The sequence below is a fragment of the Myotis brandtii genome, unplaced genomic scaffold (assembly GCF_000412655.1).
Source record: "Myotis brandtii unplaced genomic scaffold, ASM41265v1 scaffold793, whole genome shotgun sequence".
Lineage (NCBI taxonomy): Eukaryota > Metazoa > Chordata > Mammalia > Chiroptera > Vespertilionidae > Myotis > Myotis brandtii.
In genome coordinates this window covers 815779-837464 of record NW_005371193.1, presented here as the reverse complement: position 1 = coordinate 837464, position 21686 = coordinate 815779, and the positions used below count along the sequence as shown (strand labels likewise).

Here is a 21686-nt window from a genome sequence, read left to right as displayed (position 1 = left end):
CCCAGGAGGTAATCGACCCTCATGGTTCTTACTGACCTTGGTATCCATCCCAGAAATAATGCAAGTGTGTTGGTGCTTGCAGGAGCCTCAAAGGTGGGAACCAGTCTCTGCCCAAGAGCCCGGCTCGCCAGGCTTTGAGGTGTCAACTGGAAGGAGGCCAGGGCGCTTCCCTGCCTGCAGACAGCCAGTTCCATTGTTTGTCAAATCAGTGCAGTGTTAACTTACTTTAACACTCAGATATCACAGGGTAACCAAAGGGACCTTAGGTGGCTTTCAATGCCAATAACCAGTGTTGGAGACTTACACAACCTCCGTAACCAAAATGAACACAGAAGAAACAGGAACTCTGCTTGAGAACTTTTGCCCTTTAATTTGCATTTAAAATCAGTTTCTTTAAATATTTCAGTTACGAGTTCTGAATAGTGAAGACATAGCAGATGCTGCAGGCACTCAGTATTGGCTCCCATCCCTTCCCCCCACCCGTCCCCCAGGCCTTACTTCTTTGAGATACAAGTGGGCACTCTGCACTAAGTAAGTGGCTCCCATGTCCAGTGTCAGCAGCCTCAGGCCTGAATGCAGTTGGATTTAAAGCAATGAAGCCTGGTAGCTTTCATGACAAGACGTGTACATTTAACCACGTTCCAAGGAATTCCAATGACTGTGTCCAGACCCATCAGGCAGTACCTCAGAGGAAACATCGGTCACTTCCCCCGTGTACTGGCACCTTGGGGCTGGTTCCCACCAGTCCACCCTGCCCCAGATCCGTGCTCTGCAGAAGAGCCAAGGCCCCACTTCCCAAGGGCCATGATCAGGAAAGAACAGAACTGCCTCTTCAGTCACATGCTCATACCAATGGAATTTAAAAGCTCAAGTCAATCCGAGCCTGTCCACAGGAAGCCTCCCTCCCCCAATCTCTACCAGGCTCCAGTCCATCCTCCACTGCCTTGATGTACTAGAATCGGCTCCAGATGAGAACAATGTGCTAGAACGGTTCCTAGCAACCTAGAAAGGTTGGCACAACCATAGCTGTGCCAAAATGGGTTTTCCTGGTGTGAGGCTATGACAGAATGTGAGGGCAGGCCTGGCTTCTGTTCTCTTGTTTATAGCTATGACCTCAGGGGGAATCTGCCCTCTCCCCCTCCACACTGCCAACACCTCTCCTACCCAGGTCCCCCGGCCTGTGCTTCCTGGAAGAGGTAGTAGAAGCATCCTGAAGTCAATGACAGCTGAGAAGGAAGGTGCATTTCAGCAGCAAAGCAGCACCTTGGCCTGTGGTCAATAGCTCCACACAGGTGGAATCAAGTGAGAATGTGCACAGCCAGGGCAGAGGCTGCTCCGAGCGTGGGAGGCACAATCCTCCCAGGCAGCTCTGGAGAACACACTTTCAAAAGACTGAAACTTAATCCCATGGTCCCCAGTGGTTTCCCTATCGTGTACTGGCACGGGGGAGAAGCAAAATTATCTCGGCAGAGGGTTAATGAAGAAAGGCAGGGATATTAATGAGCATCTGTGAAGGCTCTCTCTCTCTCCCTCAAGCCTAAGGAAATAAGATATTCGAGTGTTAAGAGAGGGGTACAGAGAGAGAGAGAGAGAGAGAGAGAGCTGGTAGGAACACCAAGAAAGACCTGCGACTGCTGGTTATATAGTGCCCTGGCTTCCTTGCTTGAGGCCAACAGCATGTGCCTGTCTGTCGCCAGGCGAACCCGGGACCCACGTGGGGCAGAGAGAAGACTGGTTTTCAGTTCCTGCGTGGTCAATGTGTTGGGTGTGTGACTTCTTCCTAAAGGTCCATTAGGAGGATTCTGGGATCCTCTACCGCTGCCTTGATTTTTCGGAGGAAAGTCACAGCCTCTCTGCCGTCAATTAGCCGGTGATCATAGGTCAGTGCCACGAACATCATGGGCCGCACCTCCACCTACAGAGAGAGGAGGGTTATAGACTCGTCTGCAGTAGCAGAAAAGCCCAGTGGAAGTGGGGAAATGAGGGAAGTTCTGTGCCTTTCCTATTGGTGTTGCTCTAGATACAATATTTCCGAAGACCAAGCCTTATCCTTAGTGCACAGCTCCCCTGCTGGCCCCACTCTGAAACAGAGAACAGGAGTCTCCGCACACTGCCTTTTTAAACAGACTTTACCCTTCATTCGTTTCCTAAAGGAAAAGTTTCCCTTTCAGTCTGACTTTAGGGTTATAAATTTAAACCTGGGGTCCACAAATTCTCTGAAATTGTATGTAAAGTAGGGTGTGTGAGCATTTTCGGGGGGAGTGGGGGGGGGGAGATCTATGATTTCAGACTCACAAAGGAGTTAGTGACCCAAGAAAGTTTGAAACGCAGTCCCAGAAAATGTTTTCCTCCTGACATGTCTTTTGGGGCCAGCTCCAGACCCTGGGACTTCCTTCCCTGAACTCCCAGAGAACCTCTAAGCCTTACCCTACACTTAGAAGCTCGCAGACTGCTCTGCATTATCCTTTTCCTGGGCAAGGACCAGGTCCCCAACTGTATCCCCACTATCTACAGCACCTAGAGAATGAAGCCGGCTGACTGTCCTAGATGAAGGAGCAAGCTTTCCTAGCTCAACTGTCCTCAAACTTTACTGCACCAGAATCATCTGCAGGTTCTGCTTCAACAGGTCCAAAAGGGGGTCCAAGATTGTGCATTTCTGGTAAGTTCCCAGATGATGCTGATCCACACACCACAATGGGAATCAGTGCCTTAGCTTTAATTAGAAACTAAGAGATGAAACTTAAGCCTAAAATTACAGTGAATCTCACAATTAGCACTTAGTAAGATTTCCCTCTCATCACCTAGCTCCTAGGACATGAACAGTGATGGTTCTTACCTTGCCTCCCACAGCCACTGGCCTATCAAAGATGGCGTGCATGCCTAGGATGGCAGACTGAGGGGGGTTGATAATGGGTGTTCCAAAGAGGGAGCCGAAAACACCTCCATTGCTAATGGTGAAAGTACCACCATCCATATCTTCAATGGCGAGTTCATTCTTCCGGGCCTAAAAACAGAGATTACATCATTGCAATTTAAGGTCAGATGAGCTTTCTTCACCTAAAGGAAGTCCAGAAGGCTCATATCTGAGGTCAACATGGCAAGACCCAGCTGTAACATGAAAGTTGTTCAACTGAGTCCAGCCAGTGTGGCTCAGCGGTTGAGCGTAGACCTATGAACCGGGAAGTCATGGTTCGATTCCTGGTCCGGGCATATACCCAGTTGCAGGCTCTATCCCCAGTGTGGGGCATACAGGAGGCAGAATGAGTCTCTCTCATCATTGATGTTTCTCTCTCTCTCTCTCTCTCTCTCTCTCTCCTCCCCCCCCCCCTTCCTTCCTCTGAAATCAATAAAAATATATATTTTTTTACAAAGGAAGTTTTTCAGCTGAGATGCTCCACCAAAGGACAGACACAAGGCCTTCAGGTCCTTTTCTGTTCCAGCAGATTCACCTGATGAGATCTTCAGTCACGAGAGCATGCTAAGCTCTGCCCAATGTCTGCACTTCAGCTCTAGTGGGTGAGAGGCTATGCACTCTTACGGAACAACGTGAGGCTCCAGCTCTCCGAGCATTGCTCACTGGCAAGCCCTGCCTTCCCCGGGCTGCTTCCCTGCCCTGCCCTGCAGCTAAAACACATGCTGCATTCTACTTTACCTTCTCTCCCAGTTCAAAGATGGTTCGCTCAATATCTGCATAATTCATTGTTTCCACGTTCCTGATGACGGGAACCACCAGGCCCTGATGAAAGTGAAAAGCGTTTTCAGTTGCAAATTAATAGCACCCTGTACAGTTATAACTCCCTGATTCAAGTCAATGGTCTCCCCTTCCCAGAATATCTAATTACTCAATTTGATTAACACAGTCTAAAATATTTAGGCTTAACATTAAAAGAATGTGGTATGTTCAAAAATAGGTTACTCTTTTATTAATTCCCTTCTAAAAAGACAGAATTACAGACATGATCTGTGCCTAGCTGTCGGCTTCTTCACACAAATAAAGGTGAGAATCTAAGACGAGAACCCCCATCTCCTGTCCCAACATACCCGTGGGGTGGCCACCGCAACACTGATGTCAATATAATCCCTATATACCACCTCTTTGGTTGTATCGTCAATCACTGCAAGAGAGAAAACACGTGTTACATACAACTCCTGAGGCCTAGGCTGATGAGGTAATATTTGCATTAATAGAGTAACAATCCACAGTGCCTGGTACAGTGTGAGCTGACCAATCAGTATGAAAAAAAGCACTGCATTACCAGTGGCAAACTCCTCTCACTCCCATACTAACCAATCATAACATCTCCCAATGCCCTCACTGAGCCCAACAGCCTGAGCATAGGGCACCATTTCTTTGGCAGCCCTCGCATGGGCTCAGTCCACTGGCTCACGTACGGTAAGTATGCATTTAGTTCCTGTGAACAAGCCTTCCCTTAGCTGAGAACCGCTAGGTTTTGCCCGTCTGCTGTCAACTCGCAAAGGGGACAAGGCAGGACGGAAGGCTCTTCTAGGAGGTTCAGGAGGAAGCAGGGTGGTCTGGCTTTAATAGTGATAGCAAACAGCAGCTGCACATTTAGGTCTAGTGCTCATGAAAAAATAGGCTTGGGAATCTTTTCCGCAGAAAAGTGTATGTTGTATTGTTAGACAAAGACACCAGGAAAAGCAGGCCAAAGAGGCCACAAGAACTCAGAAATGCCTAGGTGTATGGGCAGGCAGACGACCAGAGAGCACCAATCAGGAAGCATAAGAAGAATTGAAGAAACAAAGAGGTAATATATGGGTAAAACAAAGACAGCCCTCCTATCTACCTAGGGCATATCACTTGATGGAAGGGACTAGGGCTTCTATTTCTAGATCTTTAGGGACCCTGGCCTTGCTGAGGGTTGCAAAAGTGTCAATGTCACTTCTCCAATCTTTCAGGGAACAGAGAAGTGTCTCAACGGGAAAGAACTGCTTGATAGGTCAACATTTCAATGATGTAGGTGAATAACACAAAGAAAACGAGCACAATCTTCCAATGAGGCCCATCAACCAGAAATCAAAGGTCACCCTGGAGCCTATGCCAAGTGTGGAAGTCAGGCCCCAAGATAACAGAGCCCTGGGGAAGGTGAGGAGTGCCAGACAGGACATGAGCTTCCACCCTGACATGAGGGGCCTGGAGAGCTGAGCTGGCTGAGAACTTTCGAGCTATGCACTGGGAAGAGAAAATCACTCTGTCCATTTAATGGGGACAAAGTAATGATGATACTATTACAGGAAGGTGAGCCAAGAAATCCCTAAGAAACACACTCATGCTTTCACAGGTATGAAATTAAAAGTTTGGTCTGCCTGGCCAGTGTGGCTCCATGGTTGAGCATTGACCTATGAATCAAGGAGGTCATGGTTCGATTCCAGGTCAGGGCACATGTGTAGGTTGCAGCCTTGATCCCCAGTAGGGGGCGTGCAGGAGGCAGCCAATCAATGATTCTCTCATCACTGATGTTTCTATCTCTCTCTCCCTCCCCCTTCCTCTCTAAAATCAATAAAAATGTATTTTTTAAAGTTTGGTCTGATGACCCCCACCCTGTGTCTGTGTTTGTTGGAGCAGTTCGGTGTTCATACACATACCTCCCAGGACCTCTGCAATGCTGGCCACCACAAACTCACCTGCATTTACAACAGGCTGTTCCTGCAAGGCAAAGGCTGAGGCCTTCACAAATGCCGACATGAAGCCCAGTTTGAGGTTATGTTTCTTCAGAAAAGCATCTTTGTGCCGGGCCCTCATATCCTGGATGTTACTGCAAAAAACACATTACAAAGCAAACTGACTATAAGTGAAGCCTTGATTCTGACTTTCATACTGGGTTCCAACTCCATGTACATGATTGAGTAAGCTTTTCCCCTTCACTCTGTACCGTAAAGTTCAAGTTTTGAAATAGTCCACTAAAGGTCAACACAATAACCTTCCTTGTTCCTTTACCAAAAAAACCTGGATACAAAGGAATCAGGTCCAAGCTTTCTTTAAGGTGGGCTGAGCCCTGGACAGGCTCCTTCATACTCCATAAGTCAGAGATTTCAGTGACAAGATAATATGGACAAGAACTCACACAGCACACCAATATCCTTGCCCTGGATGAGAAAGTGATTTCTAGCTACACTAAAATCATGAGCTACCTACCCTGGGAGGGAAATGTTTTTAAACATAAAATCCACAAAATAAACAGTATTCTTTTTCTTATTAAAATTATTTTTAAAAAACCACCAAACCTGATTACAACTTCCTTGTGACATGCCTCCTATCTCCTAATTAAGACAAAAACAAACCAACAAACAAAAATTGCACAGGTAAATGGGCTCCCTGTGAGCAAAAGCAGTCATACAGAAGGGTATAACCCAGTGTTCTTTTAAGCTGATGGCAAAGTCAGTAGATTCATTCTTCATCTCCCAGAGTTATCAGCTCCATCACTTGTTCCTTCCAACAGGTGCGCCACTACATGCGAGGGTCAATGCTGGACACAACGATAATCAAGACACAGCTCTTGCCCTTAGGGTCTGTTTAATGGGTGTGGATTCCTTGGTATTTAGGAACGTGCCCATGTGTGAACCTAAGCTTCCCAAGTGTGAGCAGCAGTGCCTTCTGAGAAGTCTCTACAACGAGAACAGCCTTTGCTCCTTCGGGACCGGGTTTTCTACATATACACCATGTGCATACTGCCATGAGTGGAAAATGGCTTTCCCATCATTTTGCTGAAGAAACCCCAGTATTTATCGAAATACAGTTCTGTGATGGAAATCGAATTTAACTTTATTTCAGGCCCAAATGCTCAGTTCTCCCTATAATGGCCTAATTCAACATTAGCATGAAAGATAAGATGATATAACTTTAACTCACCCTTTCAGACCTTTTGTTTTTCAAAAAGGAAGTTTTCCTAGGAGGATTGATTGAGTTTAAATGTTTGTTTTCCTGAGTCTAACCTTATTTAGTGCTAGGATTACCACCCTAAAGACATTACTGGTTCCCAAGACACAAGAGCTGCAGAAGAGGGAAAGAGAAGTGATCAACATCTCTGCTCTCAAACCTGCCCCAATGCTATTGTCTGGTCATTAAGTAGTTTCTATTTCAGAGCTCTGTCCTTGGAGGCAGAGGCTGGGACAACAGGGAGAGGAGAAGGTTTCTCAGAAAGGCCCCTTATGGGTTAGCTGATCAGCACAAGACCCAAAGGGCACTCGATCTAAACCAAATTACTGACTGCAGCGAGACCCCAGGCCATTGTTAAGTGACACCTCGATTAGCTGCTAAAAGGAGACCCAACTATTATTCCTACCTTCCAATCAAAGCTGTTGAGCCAACTGAATCTTTCAAGGCCACAAATATTTACATGTTTTGTCTTAAGAAATTGGGTAGAATTTCAAAGTCCAATTCAATTTGTGCACAATTTGGCCCTAATGCATTGAAACCTAAGCTGCAGACTTTGTGATTTATTAGTCAAGGTTCTTCCCCACATCCGATAGACAGGAGAGAAATCTCTAGCTTGAATGACATCCAATCTTTTCAAGAAGCTTCACAACAGAATGGATGATATCTAGTGAAATAGGCCACAGAGCCCTCCTCTGCAAACAATGCACACTGTCAAAAACCATCCCCTCCTCTACACTTTTCAGATCCCTTCCAAAGGAAAACAACTTTCCCTAATGAAAAGTAGACTAAACACTTAGGACCAAAAGAAACAAAGAAATGCCTTGAAGACTCAATGACTTACCCCTGAATTAAATATAAACTCGTATCCCTGTTATTCCATTCCTTCTCATACACATTCCTCAGAGCAAATTTCTCAAATGTGTTTTGTGCTATCCTGTCTGTCAAGTCCACATTGTTAACATCGTCTGGAACAATCTTTCTCCACAATGTTACCTGTGTCAAAATGCTAGTTGTGTCCTGGCCAGTGTGGCTCAGTGCACCGAAGGTCTCGGGTTTGATTCCCAGTCAAGGGCATGTACCTGGGTTGCATGTGCAGGAGACAACTAATCGAAGTGTCTCTCTCACATCTTTATCTCTCTCTCCCCCCCCCTCCCTCCCTCCCTCCCATCCACTCTCTCTAAAAATAAATGGGAAAATATGCTCAGGTGAAGACTAACAAAAATAAAAAAATAAAAAAATGGCCCCAGCCAGCATGGCTTAGTGGGATAGAGTGTCGGCCTGTGGACTGAAGGGTTGCAGGTTCGATTCCAGTCAAGGGCGCATGCCTGGGTTGAGGGCTCAATCCCCAGTGGGGGGCGTGCAGGAGGCAGCTGGTCAGTGATTCTCTCTCATCATTGATGTTTCTCTCTCTCTCTCTCTCTCTCTCTCTCCCTCCCTCCCTCCCTCCCTCCCTCTCCCTTCCTCTCTGATATCAATAAAAACATATATATTTTAAAAATGCTGGTTGTTCTCTTTTCTCCAGGAAGCCTTTCCTGACCTACCCTCCCTACCTCTTCCGCCACCTCAAAAACAAATGATATCTTACTCTTTTCCACTTCACACTCTTTGTACCCTTCGGATACTTATTTTATGTTTACCCACACTACACAGTAGGCTCTAGAAGGGTAGGGGCTCTTTTCACTCATCTTTGTATCCTCCTCAAATACATATAATCTTATACACAGTTAAGTGCTCAAAAAATGTTAGATTTAACTACATTCTCTTCCCTAGAGTGCTGGTACTTGTAAACACCAAAGTCTTTTCAGAAAATAGGCAAGTTAACAATTAGCTTACTACAGAAATGTGTGTACAGTAAGTCCTCAATGGTATTATCACTGGTAGGTTCTATGACTTTAAACAAAATGATATATAAAGAAACCATTTTTACCACAAGCTAATTAATATAAACAAAAGTTAAGTTCCTACAGCCTCTTTAACATTATAATGAAACTATGTTGAATGAAACAACTTTATTTGAGGACCTAGTGTGCTAATTTGAGTTAGTCCCTTAATTTAGTTAATATTGTGAGGTTTTCCTTTGAAAACACCACTTGCTTTATTTATTTTTTTCAAATATATTTTTATTGATTTCAGAGGAAAAGAGAGGGAGATAGAAGCACCAATGATGAGAATCATTGATCAGCTGCCTCCTGCACACCCCCCACTGGGGATCGAGCCCACAACCCGGGTATATGCCCTTGACCAGAATCGAACCCGGGACCCTTCAGTCCACAGGCTGACGCTCTATCCACTGAGCCAAACCGGCTAGGGCAAAACACAACTTGCTTTCCATTTCACTATCAAAGGTGGGAAAGAGGAAAGGTAATACAAGCCTGTGCCTTTTCACCCGCACAGTTCTGAGTCTCTCAGGAACATGTGTGAGGCGCAGTCTCTGGGAGGGTGGGATACCCTGGCTCCGGGCACTGTCAAGTGGTTCTCCATCCCAATGGGTAGGCCCTATCTTTACTTGGCAACTCAACACTAGTCATCAAAGTTTAAGACTATTTTCAGTCTCATTTATCAGAAATCACAAAATTTAAGTATAAAAGTCTGAAAAGCTAAGTTTTTTAAATATATTTTTATTGATGTCAGAGAGGAAGGGAGAGGGAGAGAGAAATAGAAACATCAATGATGAGAGAGAATCACTGATTGGCTACCTCCTGCATGCCCTCTACTGGGGACCAAACCCACAACCCAGGCATGTGCCCTTGACCAAACCCTTCAGTCCACAGGCCGATGCTCTAACCACTGAGTCAAACCAGTTAGGGCTGAAAAGCTATGTTTTTTAAGTCAAGAGGAGGCAGGCGCAGTATTAGCAGTTGATGAGAGAATGACACCAGTGGGTCACTCTGTTTAAGTCAACAAGCGATACAAAACAGGAAGAACCTCTTCCCTGCTCAGTCAGTTTTGGAATTAGCACTAATGGGGACTGGGGCAAGTTCAAGTGTCCTCCAAGAACAAGGGTATGGAAATAAGAGGAACAGAGCTCTCACCTCATGTCAATCTCATTGAAAGTCGTCAGCATTGCACATGTATTCTGGGCCTCCTTCAGACGCTGAGCAATGCGTAGCCGCATCCTGTTCATTTTCTCCTGAAAGTGAAAGTGGGACCAAGTATTGACAACCTGGGTCTCTTTGGATCAAGCACTCCCCATTTGGCCTGTGGGAGTAGATGGCCAGGCCTATTAATATCTAAGTACAACGAGAGCGCCAGCCTTCCTCTTTCCTGTGGCCTTGCTCCTCTGAGCAAGAACAAGGAAACAGACAAAAACTACTTATTCAGACTCACTTAAAGTTTGACCAGAAATGGAGGCCCAGGAAATGGTTTGATTTAAAAAACAAAACCAATTTATAGAAAGGAAGAGTGTGGTGTGGTGTAGGGCTAGTCAGCCAAGGGATCACTACAGATAGGGCAATTTCTAGTGTTAAAGACTTGCATGAGAATAGCTACTTGTGGAATGGAAACTCTGAAGCAATAAACTTTTGAGGCTATAGTATTTTAGGAGGCATTCTCTCAGGCAGAGAAACCCACACTCTTGACCATACTTCCTTGAGGTTTTATGTCTGCCCCTGATAGCTACTGCTACTGTGAGGCCTCAGCTAGGTATCCCGGAAGTATAGGGATAGAGCTCACTAAACCACCTCTCTGAAGTGTGTTAATGCACTCTTCCCTCCCACGATACTAAGCTACCATCCCTGCAAATAATTTACTCACCCAAGACAATTCAGTGGTAGCACAACATACTAGGAAAAACCACTGGACAAATGTTCACTCAGGTCCTAGTCCTATCATTTGACAGTCCATGACTATGAACAAGTCACTTCCCAAACTCAGTTTCCCTGTCAAGGTCAAGAGAATAAGCAGCCAGCCAATCAAATGCAGGCACTACCGTGCCCACACTCCACTAATCTCAACATGCCCTCTGCCTCGGGCTTACCCGATGTTCTGTACGCAGACCTTTACCAGCTCCTGGCTCAGCTACTGGAGCAGCAGTGGGTTTTACCGTAGACACTGAAGGAGGGGGGGGGGGGGGGGGGGGGACAGCTGCATCAGAAAATGAAACATTTACTGAGTATGTGCCAGTGCTTTCATACTGTATAGTCACCTAATCGTCAAGATATTCTGGGGTAGCCCTAGCCCATTTGACTCAGTGGATAGAGCGTCAGCCTGTGGACTGAAGGGTCCCGGGTTCAACTCTGGTCAAGGGCACATGCCTGGGTTGTGGGCTCAGTCCCCAGTGGAGGGTGTGCAGGAGGCAGCCAATTGATGAGTCTATCACTGATGTTTCTCTCTCTCTTTCTCCCTTCCTCTCTGAAATCAATAAAAATATACTTAAAAAAAAAGATATTCTGGGGTAGCCCTGGCCAGTGTTGCTAATTGGTTAGAGCATCAGCCTATGCACCAAAGGGTCGCAGGTTTGACTCCCAACCAAGGGCTCCTACCTGGGTTACAGGTTCGATCCCCTGCCCTGATTGGGGTGCGTGCGGGAGGCAACCAATTGCTGTGTCTCTCTCTCATTGCTATTTCTCTCTCCCTTCCACTCTCTTAAAAAAGAAAAAAAAAATCAATGAAAAAAAATATCCTGGGGTGAAGATTAACAAAACAAAAGATATTCTGAGGTATACTGGTACCATTCCCATTTCACAAATGAACAATCTGCTCAGAGTAGTTAAGTAGCCAAAAGCCACACAGCTGTAAACAGAAAGCTGGAATGCAAACCCAGGTGTTCTGATACAAAGTCTACAGTTCTTTCTACAGAGTAGCCAACAGAGCCTGTTCAGAGGCATGATTAGTCTCAGACTTTGCCCTGTGAGAAAAAAGACACATGGGAGCCCTGCCAGTGTGGCTCAATGGATGAGCTTCGACCTATGAATCAAGAGGTTGTGGTTCAATTCCCAGTCAAGGCACATGCCCAGGTTTCGGACTCTATCCCTGGTAGGGGGCATGCAGGAAGCAGCCAATCAATGATTCTCTTTCAACATTGATGTTTCTATTTCTCTCCCCTTTTCCTTCCTCCCTGAAATCAATAACAATATATATTTAAACACACACACACACACACACACGGGAGTGAAGGCTTACCTGGTTTGCTAGCAGAGGGTTGTGAGGGTGAGGGCACCGGTGGCATCTGAGTGGGTATGGATGCTGCAGGGGAAGGAGGAACTGCCGATGCTATCGGTTCTGCCTTTGGGGCTTCGGCAGCAGGGGCTTCAGCTGGCTTGGCCTTAGCAGGAGCAGCTGGAAAACAAGAAAAATAGATGCCACTGTCTGGAATGGAAAGCAACCAAATCACCGATATAAGTAGAATTTAGCAGCAAAATTTCTATCTCCAATCAATTAACAAATGCTTACTAGATATTCGCTATATATGCAAGGCACTATAAGTTACACATAATGATATAGGCACCATTCTTCTATTCTCCAGGGCTCCTAGATCCTACATAAGACCTACTGAATTCAGTTGCCTCCCTAATTTCACAAATATCTACTGATCATCACATGTGGAAGAATACAGTTAACTATTAAAAAACAAAAGTTTAAATAAAGTGTTCATTTAGACTTAAGAGTTCAAAGCATTTCATTTGGATGATGCTTATAAGACAATGAGATGGTCAAGTAATAAACTCACAAGGTTAAATTAGATGTTTATTTTGATCTTACCCATCTGGACATTATATTTGGTTTTATATTTAAATTAGAACTATTTTTTTAAAGGAATAAATGATCAAAAGAGGGAATTCTTCAACTGAAAAATCAATCTTCTTCACTAGCCTTCTACTGAACTTTCTTTCCATTCTGGGCTTCTATACTGCCCTCACCAATCTCAATGATGCAATCTACCATCTCTCTGCTATATATTTTAACAATGAGAAAGAAACTTTAGTATATAGCATTTAACTGATAATTAAGAAAAAAGTTATTTTCGCCCTGACCGGTTTGGCTCAGTGGATAGAGCGTCAGCCTACGGACTGAAGGGTTCCGGGTTCAACTCTGGTCAAGGGCACATGCCCGGGTTGTGGGCTCAGTCCCCAGTGGGGGGTGTGCAGGAGCAGCTGATCGATGTTTCTCTCTCATCAATGTTTCTAACTCTCTATCCCTCTCCCTTCCTCTCTGTAAAAAATCAACAAAATATATATATTTTTAAAAAGTTATTTTCTGTTCTGTTCTCTAATACTGACTGTAAGGTCCAGTACAAATACATTTGCTTACTTCTCATTTATTCTCAAGAGAAATACCAACCCTCCCTACGAATGTTATGGGAACAGATGTAAAAATATTGCACTGAATTCTCCATAACAGACACCATGAAACATTGCTTTTTCTCACTTCTCACTTTAGAACAGTAGCTCTCAGCTCTGGCTGTGTATCAGAATCACTTGGAGAGCATTAAAAACCACACACACACACAAGAAAAACTATGACAGACGACCAAGATCTTGTAACCCCAGATTTAATATATCAGAATCCCTGGACCATGGAGTCTAGGCATTTGTATTATTTTTAAAGCCTCCATGTGATTCTGATGGCAGGGTTGGAAAGAGGAAAAAAAAATCCCTGTCTTCAGAACTTTCCTGATTTCTATCATATTTTTAAGAAAAGGTCCAGCATAAGAAACATACATGGAAAGAACAGAATACTATGAGGTTTTGTTATTTATTTAAAAAATATTTTTATTGATTTCAGAGAGGAAGGGAGAGGGATAGAGAGATAGAAACATCAATGATGAGAGAGAATCACTGATCAGCTGCCTCTTGCACGCCCCCTACTGGGGATCGGGCCTGCGACCCAGGCATGTGCCCTTGTCCAGAATCGAACCTGGGACCCTTCAGTCCGCAGGCCGATGCTCTACCCACTGAGCCAAACCAGCTAGGGGCTATGAGGTTTATTTTAATACCATTTTCTTCTAAAACTTGACATTTAAAGTTCACATTATATAAATATCACCCCCCTCTATTCCTTCAACTAAGGGCAGCTGGAATGCCAAATTGCCTGAGTACCAAGGAATTAGTACATTATGCTCAGCCCCAATTCCCAGGGCAACACTGAAGGCCTGGACAACTAGGGGAACTTCTTTACCGCCAGTTTTCCTGAGTGTGAAAAGAGGAGTGCCTCCTTCTACTTTTCCCCCATCAGGTACCAAAAGAGCTTCAATGACGCCATTTGCTGGTGATGGAACCTGCACGGATGTCTGGAAAAGGAAGACAGATGGACAAATTTTTACTCAGCATTAGAAAATTAATTGTACAGAATCTCAAATATGAGTTACAAGAAAGAGTTGCAACACAGATATACAAGACCATGCATAAAAAAATGCCAACGCGAGGGGGGCCCTTTCCCCCTCCCCACATGGGAGTCCATTCTGTGGGACTCTGTCCCTCTCCCCACGTAGGAGTCTGTACTTGTTCTTCAATAAATCTCCATCTTTGCTATAAAAAAAAAAAGCCAACGCAACACTTTCGGGATGAGAGTATGACAAGTCAATGCTATTGTGAAGATTCACTCTTCACTCTTTATATCCTTTCTCAGAAACATTAAAGCAGCATTCAGTTCATAAGTTTCCAGGTGATACTTGAAAAAGAAGTGGCAACAAATTGTGCAGGGTCTTACACACAGGCACAAAGAGCTACAAAACTATTACTAAAGTAAATAGTACATGCACCCAGAACAGTGATTTTCAACCCCTATGCTGAAGCGCACTGGTGTGCCCCAAGAATTTTTAAAATATGCAATACCTGACTATTTAGTCAGGGGCACTGACCTCTTTTCCCTTAATTTTTCAAATTTTAAAAAATGACAGCAGACAACACAATAGCAGTCATCCAGTGTGAATGAATAAAACTATACCTATCTTTTTGTCAGAGTGGCAAAAATATAATACATTTTTTGGTGTGCCACAGAATTTTAGTAATTAGTTTATGTGTGTTATGAGATGGAAAAGGTTGAAAATCACTGACCTAGAACAATCAAAAATTAAACCTTTTTTTCCTTTTTTTAATGAGCTATTTCAACATTTGTACAACTGTGCTTAGAACCAGTTAAAGATGATCTTTAAACAACAGTTAAAGCCCTGTTTCTTTCATTAAGTTAAGAAACCAAGGAGAGACCTTAAAAAAATTGGCACTAATATAGGACAAGCCTACCTTGTCAGTTTCAATCTCACAAACCACTTCATCTTCTGCAACTGTGTCTCCAACAGCTGAAAAAAATAGTCAAAGGCTACCTGTCAGGAAGGCCTCCAGTAGCCACAAAATACCCTTTTGCAGATATAAGACCCCTTTCCTACAGGGCCAGGATAAAGTAGGCAACATGTAAAGAAAAGGGTGGGGCCATAGGTTCTACTGATTATCATTGGGGGTGGGGGAGATAAGAAAAGACTTTTAGGAAGTATTTCAATTTAAGTGAGAGGGCACTAATCTTACCTTTCTCCCACCTGACATCCCCTTCTGTGACAGATTCTGCAAATGCTGGAGTTTTTACTGTAATCACATCATCCTCTAGGAAAAGAGCAAAAAAAAAAGAAAGAAAATCACACATAATCCATATGTTTTTTTCCTTCAATTAAACTCAGACAATTGTTCTCTTCCCATTAAAACTCCATTCCCAAAGTAGGGAGCTGAAGGCAGGTACTTACTGCACACAGCCGTAGTTCTGAAGAAGCGAACACTGAAGACACTACTATTGTTAATGCTAGAAAAGAAACAAAAGTAAACTCCTTTGGCAAGTGAACCACTCACATTTTAGGCACCATGGATCACCTTCCCTTTAAATCAATGATTCTTGACCCAGGGTGCCTCATTGTCACCTGGGGGAACTTGCCTAGGCCCCATCCCGAGATTCTTACTTGGCAGGTCTAGAGCCGAGCCTGGATGGGATGGCTTGAGTGCCCTAAGTAGTGAGCTCATTGTGTGAGTCCAGGACCCTATGCTGCAGTGAAATTCTCTTACAAAACAGACTTACATTTGGTTCTTTGAAGAAAAAGATAAGCATCTTGGTCCTTTGACACTCACCAAAAGGACTTATCTTTCTGATCAGGTTTTTTTTCCTTAACCAAATCCAAGTAAGATCAATTTCATGCCCTTGTGATACTGCCATTGTGCCAAATATAATGAATTTCTGTCCATAGGATTGCAGATTTAGATTAGATAAAGCAGCTAGTTGAGACAGTTAACTTGGAAGTAAAATAAGGTTATTCCCCCATGCACCAAAAAAAACCCCAAAAACCTCATATGGTGTCTCCTCATATGGACTCATTAAAGTGGAACCTCAAAAGACCAAGGAATTTCTTGATATGACACTAACTTTAAATAATGTAAACCAGAGAATGCTACCACCTTGTATGCCAGAAAGTGTTAACAGTGGTTACCTCTGGAGAGTGAGAGGCATAGATATATGTATATGGTATCTATGGTTATCTGTTACAAACATACGCATTTTGGGAGACTGCTTCAGACTGATGGGGACTTTCACTTTGTGCATTTCAGGACTGTTTGACTATTCTATACCAAACACCTTTGTAATAGGAAAGTAAAACAGATTTAAGTTGCATTTTGATATTTTTAACCTTTATAAAGTCAAAATAAAATCTACGTTAAACCAAGGGGGAAAATGTAAGTTATAACAAAATACAGACCACAAAGCGTTCTGTATACAGTTTATAACCATGTATAAGTACATGATCATGGGCAAGAACCAACGGGTAATGCAGAGACTGCTCTGTGAGGACATGCAAGAACCTGGAGCTCTGGCTGTCTCTGGGAAGAGGAACTTGGTGGCACTGGAGGACAAGAATAAAGTCTTCTCATAGACACTTTACTTTTGAACCATGTACATGTATAACCTATTAAATAAAAATATAAAGCCAAAAATAGTTTTACAATAAAAGATTTTAAAAATAAAGTGGGTAGCCCAGTCGGCGTGACCATGGTTTGAGCATTGGCCTATGAACCAGGAGGTCATGGTTCGATTCCCGGTCAGGGCACATGCCTGGGTTGTGGGCTCAGTCCCCAGGTGTGGGGCGTGCAGGAGGCAGCCCATTGGAGATTCTCTCTCAACATTGATGTATCTATCTCTCCCTCTCTCTCCCTTCCCCTCTGAAATCAATAAAAATATTTTTAAAAAATAAAGTTATTCACAGAAAAAATACACAACACAGCCCGGCCAGCATGGCTCAGTGGTTGAGGGTAAACCTATGAATCAGAAGGTCATGATTAGATTCCCAGTTGGGGCATATGCCTGGGTTGTGGGCTCGATCCCCAGTGTGGGGCCAGCAGGAGGCAGCCAATCAATGATTCTCGCTCATTATCGATGTTTCTATCTCTCTCCCCTCCCTCCCTTCCTCTCTGAAATAAAAAATATATATATATTTTTAAATACACAACACAAAAGTTACTAGATTCGGGTGATAGCCTAATCTAATGTGTAATCTAACCCCTCAAAGTTTAAGGTTCTAAAAAATAATTTACTTTCAAATAGTTATTTGTTATATTTATTGCATGTAGGTTTGTGGTTGCTCCAATTTTCATAGAAATTCCAGGTGAGTAGCACATTTTGAATCTAACTTTTTCAATTATAAAAGTATTAGACAGCCGAAACCGGTTTGGCTCAGTGGATAGAGCGTCGGCCTGCGGACTGAAAGGTCCCAGGTTCGATTCCGGTCAAGGGCATGTACCTGGGTTGCGGGCACATCCCCAGTGGGAGATGTGCAGGAGGCAGCTGATCGATGTTTCTCTCCCATCGATGTTTCTAACTATCTATCTCTCTCCCTTCCTCTCTGTAAAAAATCAATAAAAAATATTAAAAAAAAAAGTATTAGACGTTCACTGTAGAATATTTGGAAATAGCAAAAAGAACATTTACAATGGGATTATACAAGACAGTAGAAAATGGAATCATTTTATAAACTGCTTTTTCTCCTCCCACTTATCATAGTGTGAACATGCTTAACCAATCTCTGTTGTTTGGCCATTTGAGAGAAATCTGGGGACACCAGGATTTCTTTAGTATAGATTCCTAGAAATGGAATTGCTAGATCAAAAGGTAGACACGGTTCAGACTTATGAATGCCAATTGCCCTCTAAAAATAACACATCATTTTATTTTTAAAAATCCCATTGAGATGCACAGTGAAGAAGGAACTAATCTGCTGACTCTTCATTTTGAAGATTTCCCTGCAGTAAAAGTAGCTTGATAGCTGTTTACTACGTAACTAGAGAGCATCCTCTTACCACCACCTTGAAAATACTTGGAAGGGAAAGTAACATTAAGCAACATTCATAAGCAGAAGTTAACCTGAAACACACATGGGTGGCCTTTGTCCAAACTTTGCATTATGCAATAACATTCCCTCCAAACTAGTCAAAGTCCCAGGACTCAACAGACTAGTCTTTTGCTTTTACTGTTTCTAAAATAAATAGCTATGCTACATCAAGAGGATCCTCTCAACCTCCACAATAAATGTAACCTCCAGCCCTTGAGCTGCACTTGTATCCAACCAGAATACTATTTAGGAGCACCCTTCTGTATCTATTAGCCATAAAAAGAGGATTCCAACTCCAGTTTCATTATAATCTAAGCACCTTAGGACAGGCACACTCCTGGTCCAGCACTGGACGTGGGGCTGAAGCTCAAGGTACATCACACGTCATAAATTAACATCCAGGTTAGGTCTAGGGACTCAACCTAATTCTAGAATTCGAGCCCTGGAAACCACTGAAGAAAGCAAATGGTCGAATTTGTAAGTGATATCTTAAGTGCCCTATGGCCACATAACTGTACTCCCCAGTGATACTTACGCGATCGCCCTCCTGTCAGGGTAACCTGGTCCCTGACATAAGGAGACCCCTGCAAGAAACAAAACAACTCTTAACCAACAACTCTTATCTTATACAGGATACCTGTTGGGAATGAAAAAGAAGTCCGTTCACCCTCTAACTCTGAGAAAGAGTAGTATCAACTACAGGCAACAATATAATCTTTATCACACAGAGTCCTGATTCTCGAACTTTCCACCAAAATAACCATAATAGCAGAGAGCAGCAGGTGTATGGGGTTGACAGTGGGTATGTGGCTGAGCAGGAAAGGGGAGAATTCTAAGGGCATAGCCTGAAGTAGTTTTATCTTATTTACCTTAAAATCCATAAATTTTTATTATCCCTATTATGTTTTCCAAATAAACTGTCTCTACTCCCCAAGTCTTCAAATACAACTGAAGCTTGAGAAAAGACACACAATGGTTTATCCTGTAACCACACACAGCCTAATCTGAGAAGCAGTGGGGATGTTTGGTCTGGGTTTGTTTCCCTGGTTACTTAAAAATGCACTGAGCTGGAAGTCCTATTGCCTACCAGTGGTCGGCAAACTGTGGCTCGCGAGCCACATGCGGCTCTTTGGCCCCTTGAGTGTGGCTCTTCCACAAAATACCACATGCGGGCGCACACGTACAGTGCGATTGAAACTTCGTGGCCCATGCACAGAAGTCGGTATTTTGTGAAGAGCCACACTCAAGGGGCCAAAGAGCCGCATGTGGCTCGAGAGCCGCAGTTTGCCAACCACTGGTAAACCCTAGTAGCAAAGACAGGGTTACTTTAGGCCCAGGGTCTGCAGCTGGTCCTAGTACTCAGCAAATAATTATCCCTCCTTTCAGTTTACTGTCTCTTCCTGAGGTCTTCTAGTCTGGTAACACGCAACAGGGGGGAGTCCTTTCTGCCCACCGTCCTTCTCACAGATCACTGCATTTCCCCAGCTGAACTAAGTACTATAGCTGCCTCACCTGAATATGTGCTTTCATTTTTCCAATCTATTAAGAATCCTTTCTGAACCAGGGTTCGGGAGACCCCAAATGAGAAATCTCTCTCTTGTGCTCACCTCTGCACAGACACCCCCTGGGTTTCAGAGTCAAGTAAGTCACCTATGTCCACAGCCAATGACTCTACAGCACAAACCCCAAGTATGCTAGCATGTTTTGAGCTAGAACAGCCAGCAGTCCATGCTGATTTTTAGAACCCTGAATCCAATTTAGAGTTCAGCCTACAGCAAGTTTCACTTGTAGGGTTTATAAAAAGCTTTCACATAATGACCTCATTTTGATTTTCCTGTCTCACCATTCCCTGAAGTAGAAGCACCATCTGCCACTATTCCCATTTTATAAGTGGGGCTTCCGGAGGTGAAGCTGCTAGCCCCAAGGTAAAGCCCTAAGCCACAATGCAAACCCCAAGGCCAAGGCTCTTTCCAGCCAGACATGCTTCCTTTCCATTTCTGTGACTAGTCACGTCTCTTCCTGCCTGAAAACCTGTACACAAGCAATTCATTTTACTTGGAATATAGTTCTCTTGGATAACTATGTACTCTTCAAGGCTTGGCTTAAATGTTACTTCTTTGGGGAAGCCTTAACTAACATTCCCACAGCACTCTCCACCTTCCCAAGCTGGGCTACCTCATCCCACCCTCTCCTTACACCCTTCGCTTCCCTTTCACAGTAATCACAATGTAAGTACATCCTTATGTGTGCATAAATGTATACATGCTGTTTCTCCAGCTAGCACAGAAGATCCTCGAAGGGAGAGACCATCTGTATTTCATCACCTAGAACAGTAGTAAGAACTCAAATAACCTGTTGAGTACATGAGGCGTCAGGCTTGACCAATAGTAGACTGAGTGACCTTGGTCAAAGCATTTAACCTCTTAGCCTTGGGTTCTATGTGTGTAAAATAGAGAGAATACTCCTCGTACTGTTTCTTAATGATTAACTGAACGATGCACAGAAAGCACTCAGAACACTGCTTGGCACACAGAAAGCCCACAACAAGCTCGACTCATTCAACAAATACTTATTCCAGGATTATAAACAATTATTGGGATAAAATCTAAGTTCCTTCCAGTAGTCTCCACACCATACCATCTTCTATCTCATGCCACTCTCTCCCTTAACCAGAATGCTCTGGCCAAATCACCTTTATTTTTTTTCCAGTTCCCAAACACGGCTAAGCTCTTTCCTTCCTCAGGGACTTTGTACATGCGTTTCCCTTCCCTTCTCCTACTCTGCACTGGGCTGGTTTCGGTCACAGCCTCTGGGTAACAGCCTTAATACCACCTATGAAAGAGAACTCTTGCCCTCGCCAGTTTTGCTTGGTGGATAGAGCGTAGGCCTGCGGGCTGAACGGTCCCGGGTTCGATTCCGGTCAAGGGCACATGCCCAGGTTGCAGGCTCGATCCAATGAGGGGTGTGCAGGAGGCAGCCAATCTCTCTCTCTCTCTCTCTCTCCTTCTCCCTTCCTCTCTGAAATCAATTTTAAAATATATATTTAAAGAGGACTCTTCTGTCCACCTTCATTTGCTTAGCAATCTACACTTTCTTTCCCACCAGACTGTAAGCTCCAGGAAGGCAGGCATGTTCCACTGCTGTGCCCTAGGGGGGGCCTCGATAGTGCCTGACACAGTGGAGACTTAGTAGCCACGGACTAAACGAGTGAGTGACAGCTGTCGTTACTAAGCGGCATCTGGCTTCCCTCCTCTCTATGCACATTATGGGGAGAAACACAGGCAGCCCGGTTTCCTCGCCGCCGCCTCTGCCCGGGAGGAGAACGTTTCAGGCGACGGCAAGGGCAGGACTTACCGGGCAGGGAGCGTCTCCCGAGAGGGCAGCTCCCCTGTGGAGAAAGAAGACATTGCCGGCGTCACCCAGATGGAAGGAGGGAGAAACGGCTCGTTCTCCTAAGAACGGACTCCAGGCTCTCCCGGCGCAGGTGACAGGTGC

General features: G+C 44.2%; 1 protein-coding gene across 1 annotated transcript in view; it reads right to left on the bottom strand.

Annotated features, from left to right (window-relative positions):
* Positions 1 to 345: 345 nt before the first annotated feature.
* Positions 346 to 21686, bottom strand: part of DLST (dihydrolipoamide S-succinyltransferase (E2 component of 2-oxo-glutarate complex)) — a gene marked incomplete at its 5' end in the record, with an annotated part of 32421 nt that continues 11080 nt past the window's right edge. The window contains 14 exons of the mRNA XM_014531166.1: positions 346 to 1915; positions 2837 to 3004; positions 3653 to 3736; positions 4042 to 4115; positions 5644 to 5774; positions 9928 to 10025; positions 10872 to 10945; positions 12017 to 12172; positions 14012 to 14123; positions 15076 to 15131; positions 15355 to 15429; positions 15567 to 15622; positions 18727 to 18775; positions 21546 to 21581. Coding sequence (XP_014386652.1) covers positions 1781 to 1915; positions 2837 to 3004; positions 3653 to 3736; positions 4042 to 4115; positions 5644 to 5774; positions 9928 to 10025; positions 10872 to 10945; positions 12017 to 12172; positions 14012 to 14123; positions 15076 to 15131; positions 15355 to 15429; positions 15567 to 15622; positions 18727 to 18775; positions 21546 to 21581 — 1304 coding nt within the window. The remainder of the gene's footprint in view (positions 1916 to 2836; positions 3005 to 3652; positions 3737 to 4041; positions 4116 to 5643; positions 5775 to 9927; positions 10026 to 10871; positions 10946 to 12016; positions 12173 to 14011; positions 14124 to 15075; positions 15132 to 15354; positions 15430 to 15566; positions 15623 to 18726; positions 18776 to 21545; positions 21582 to 21686) is intronic.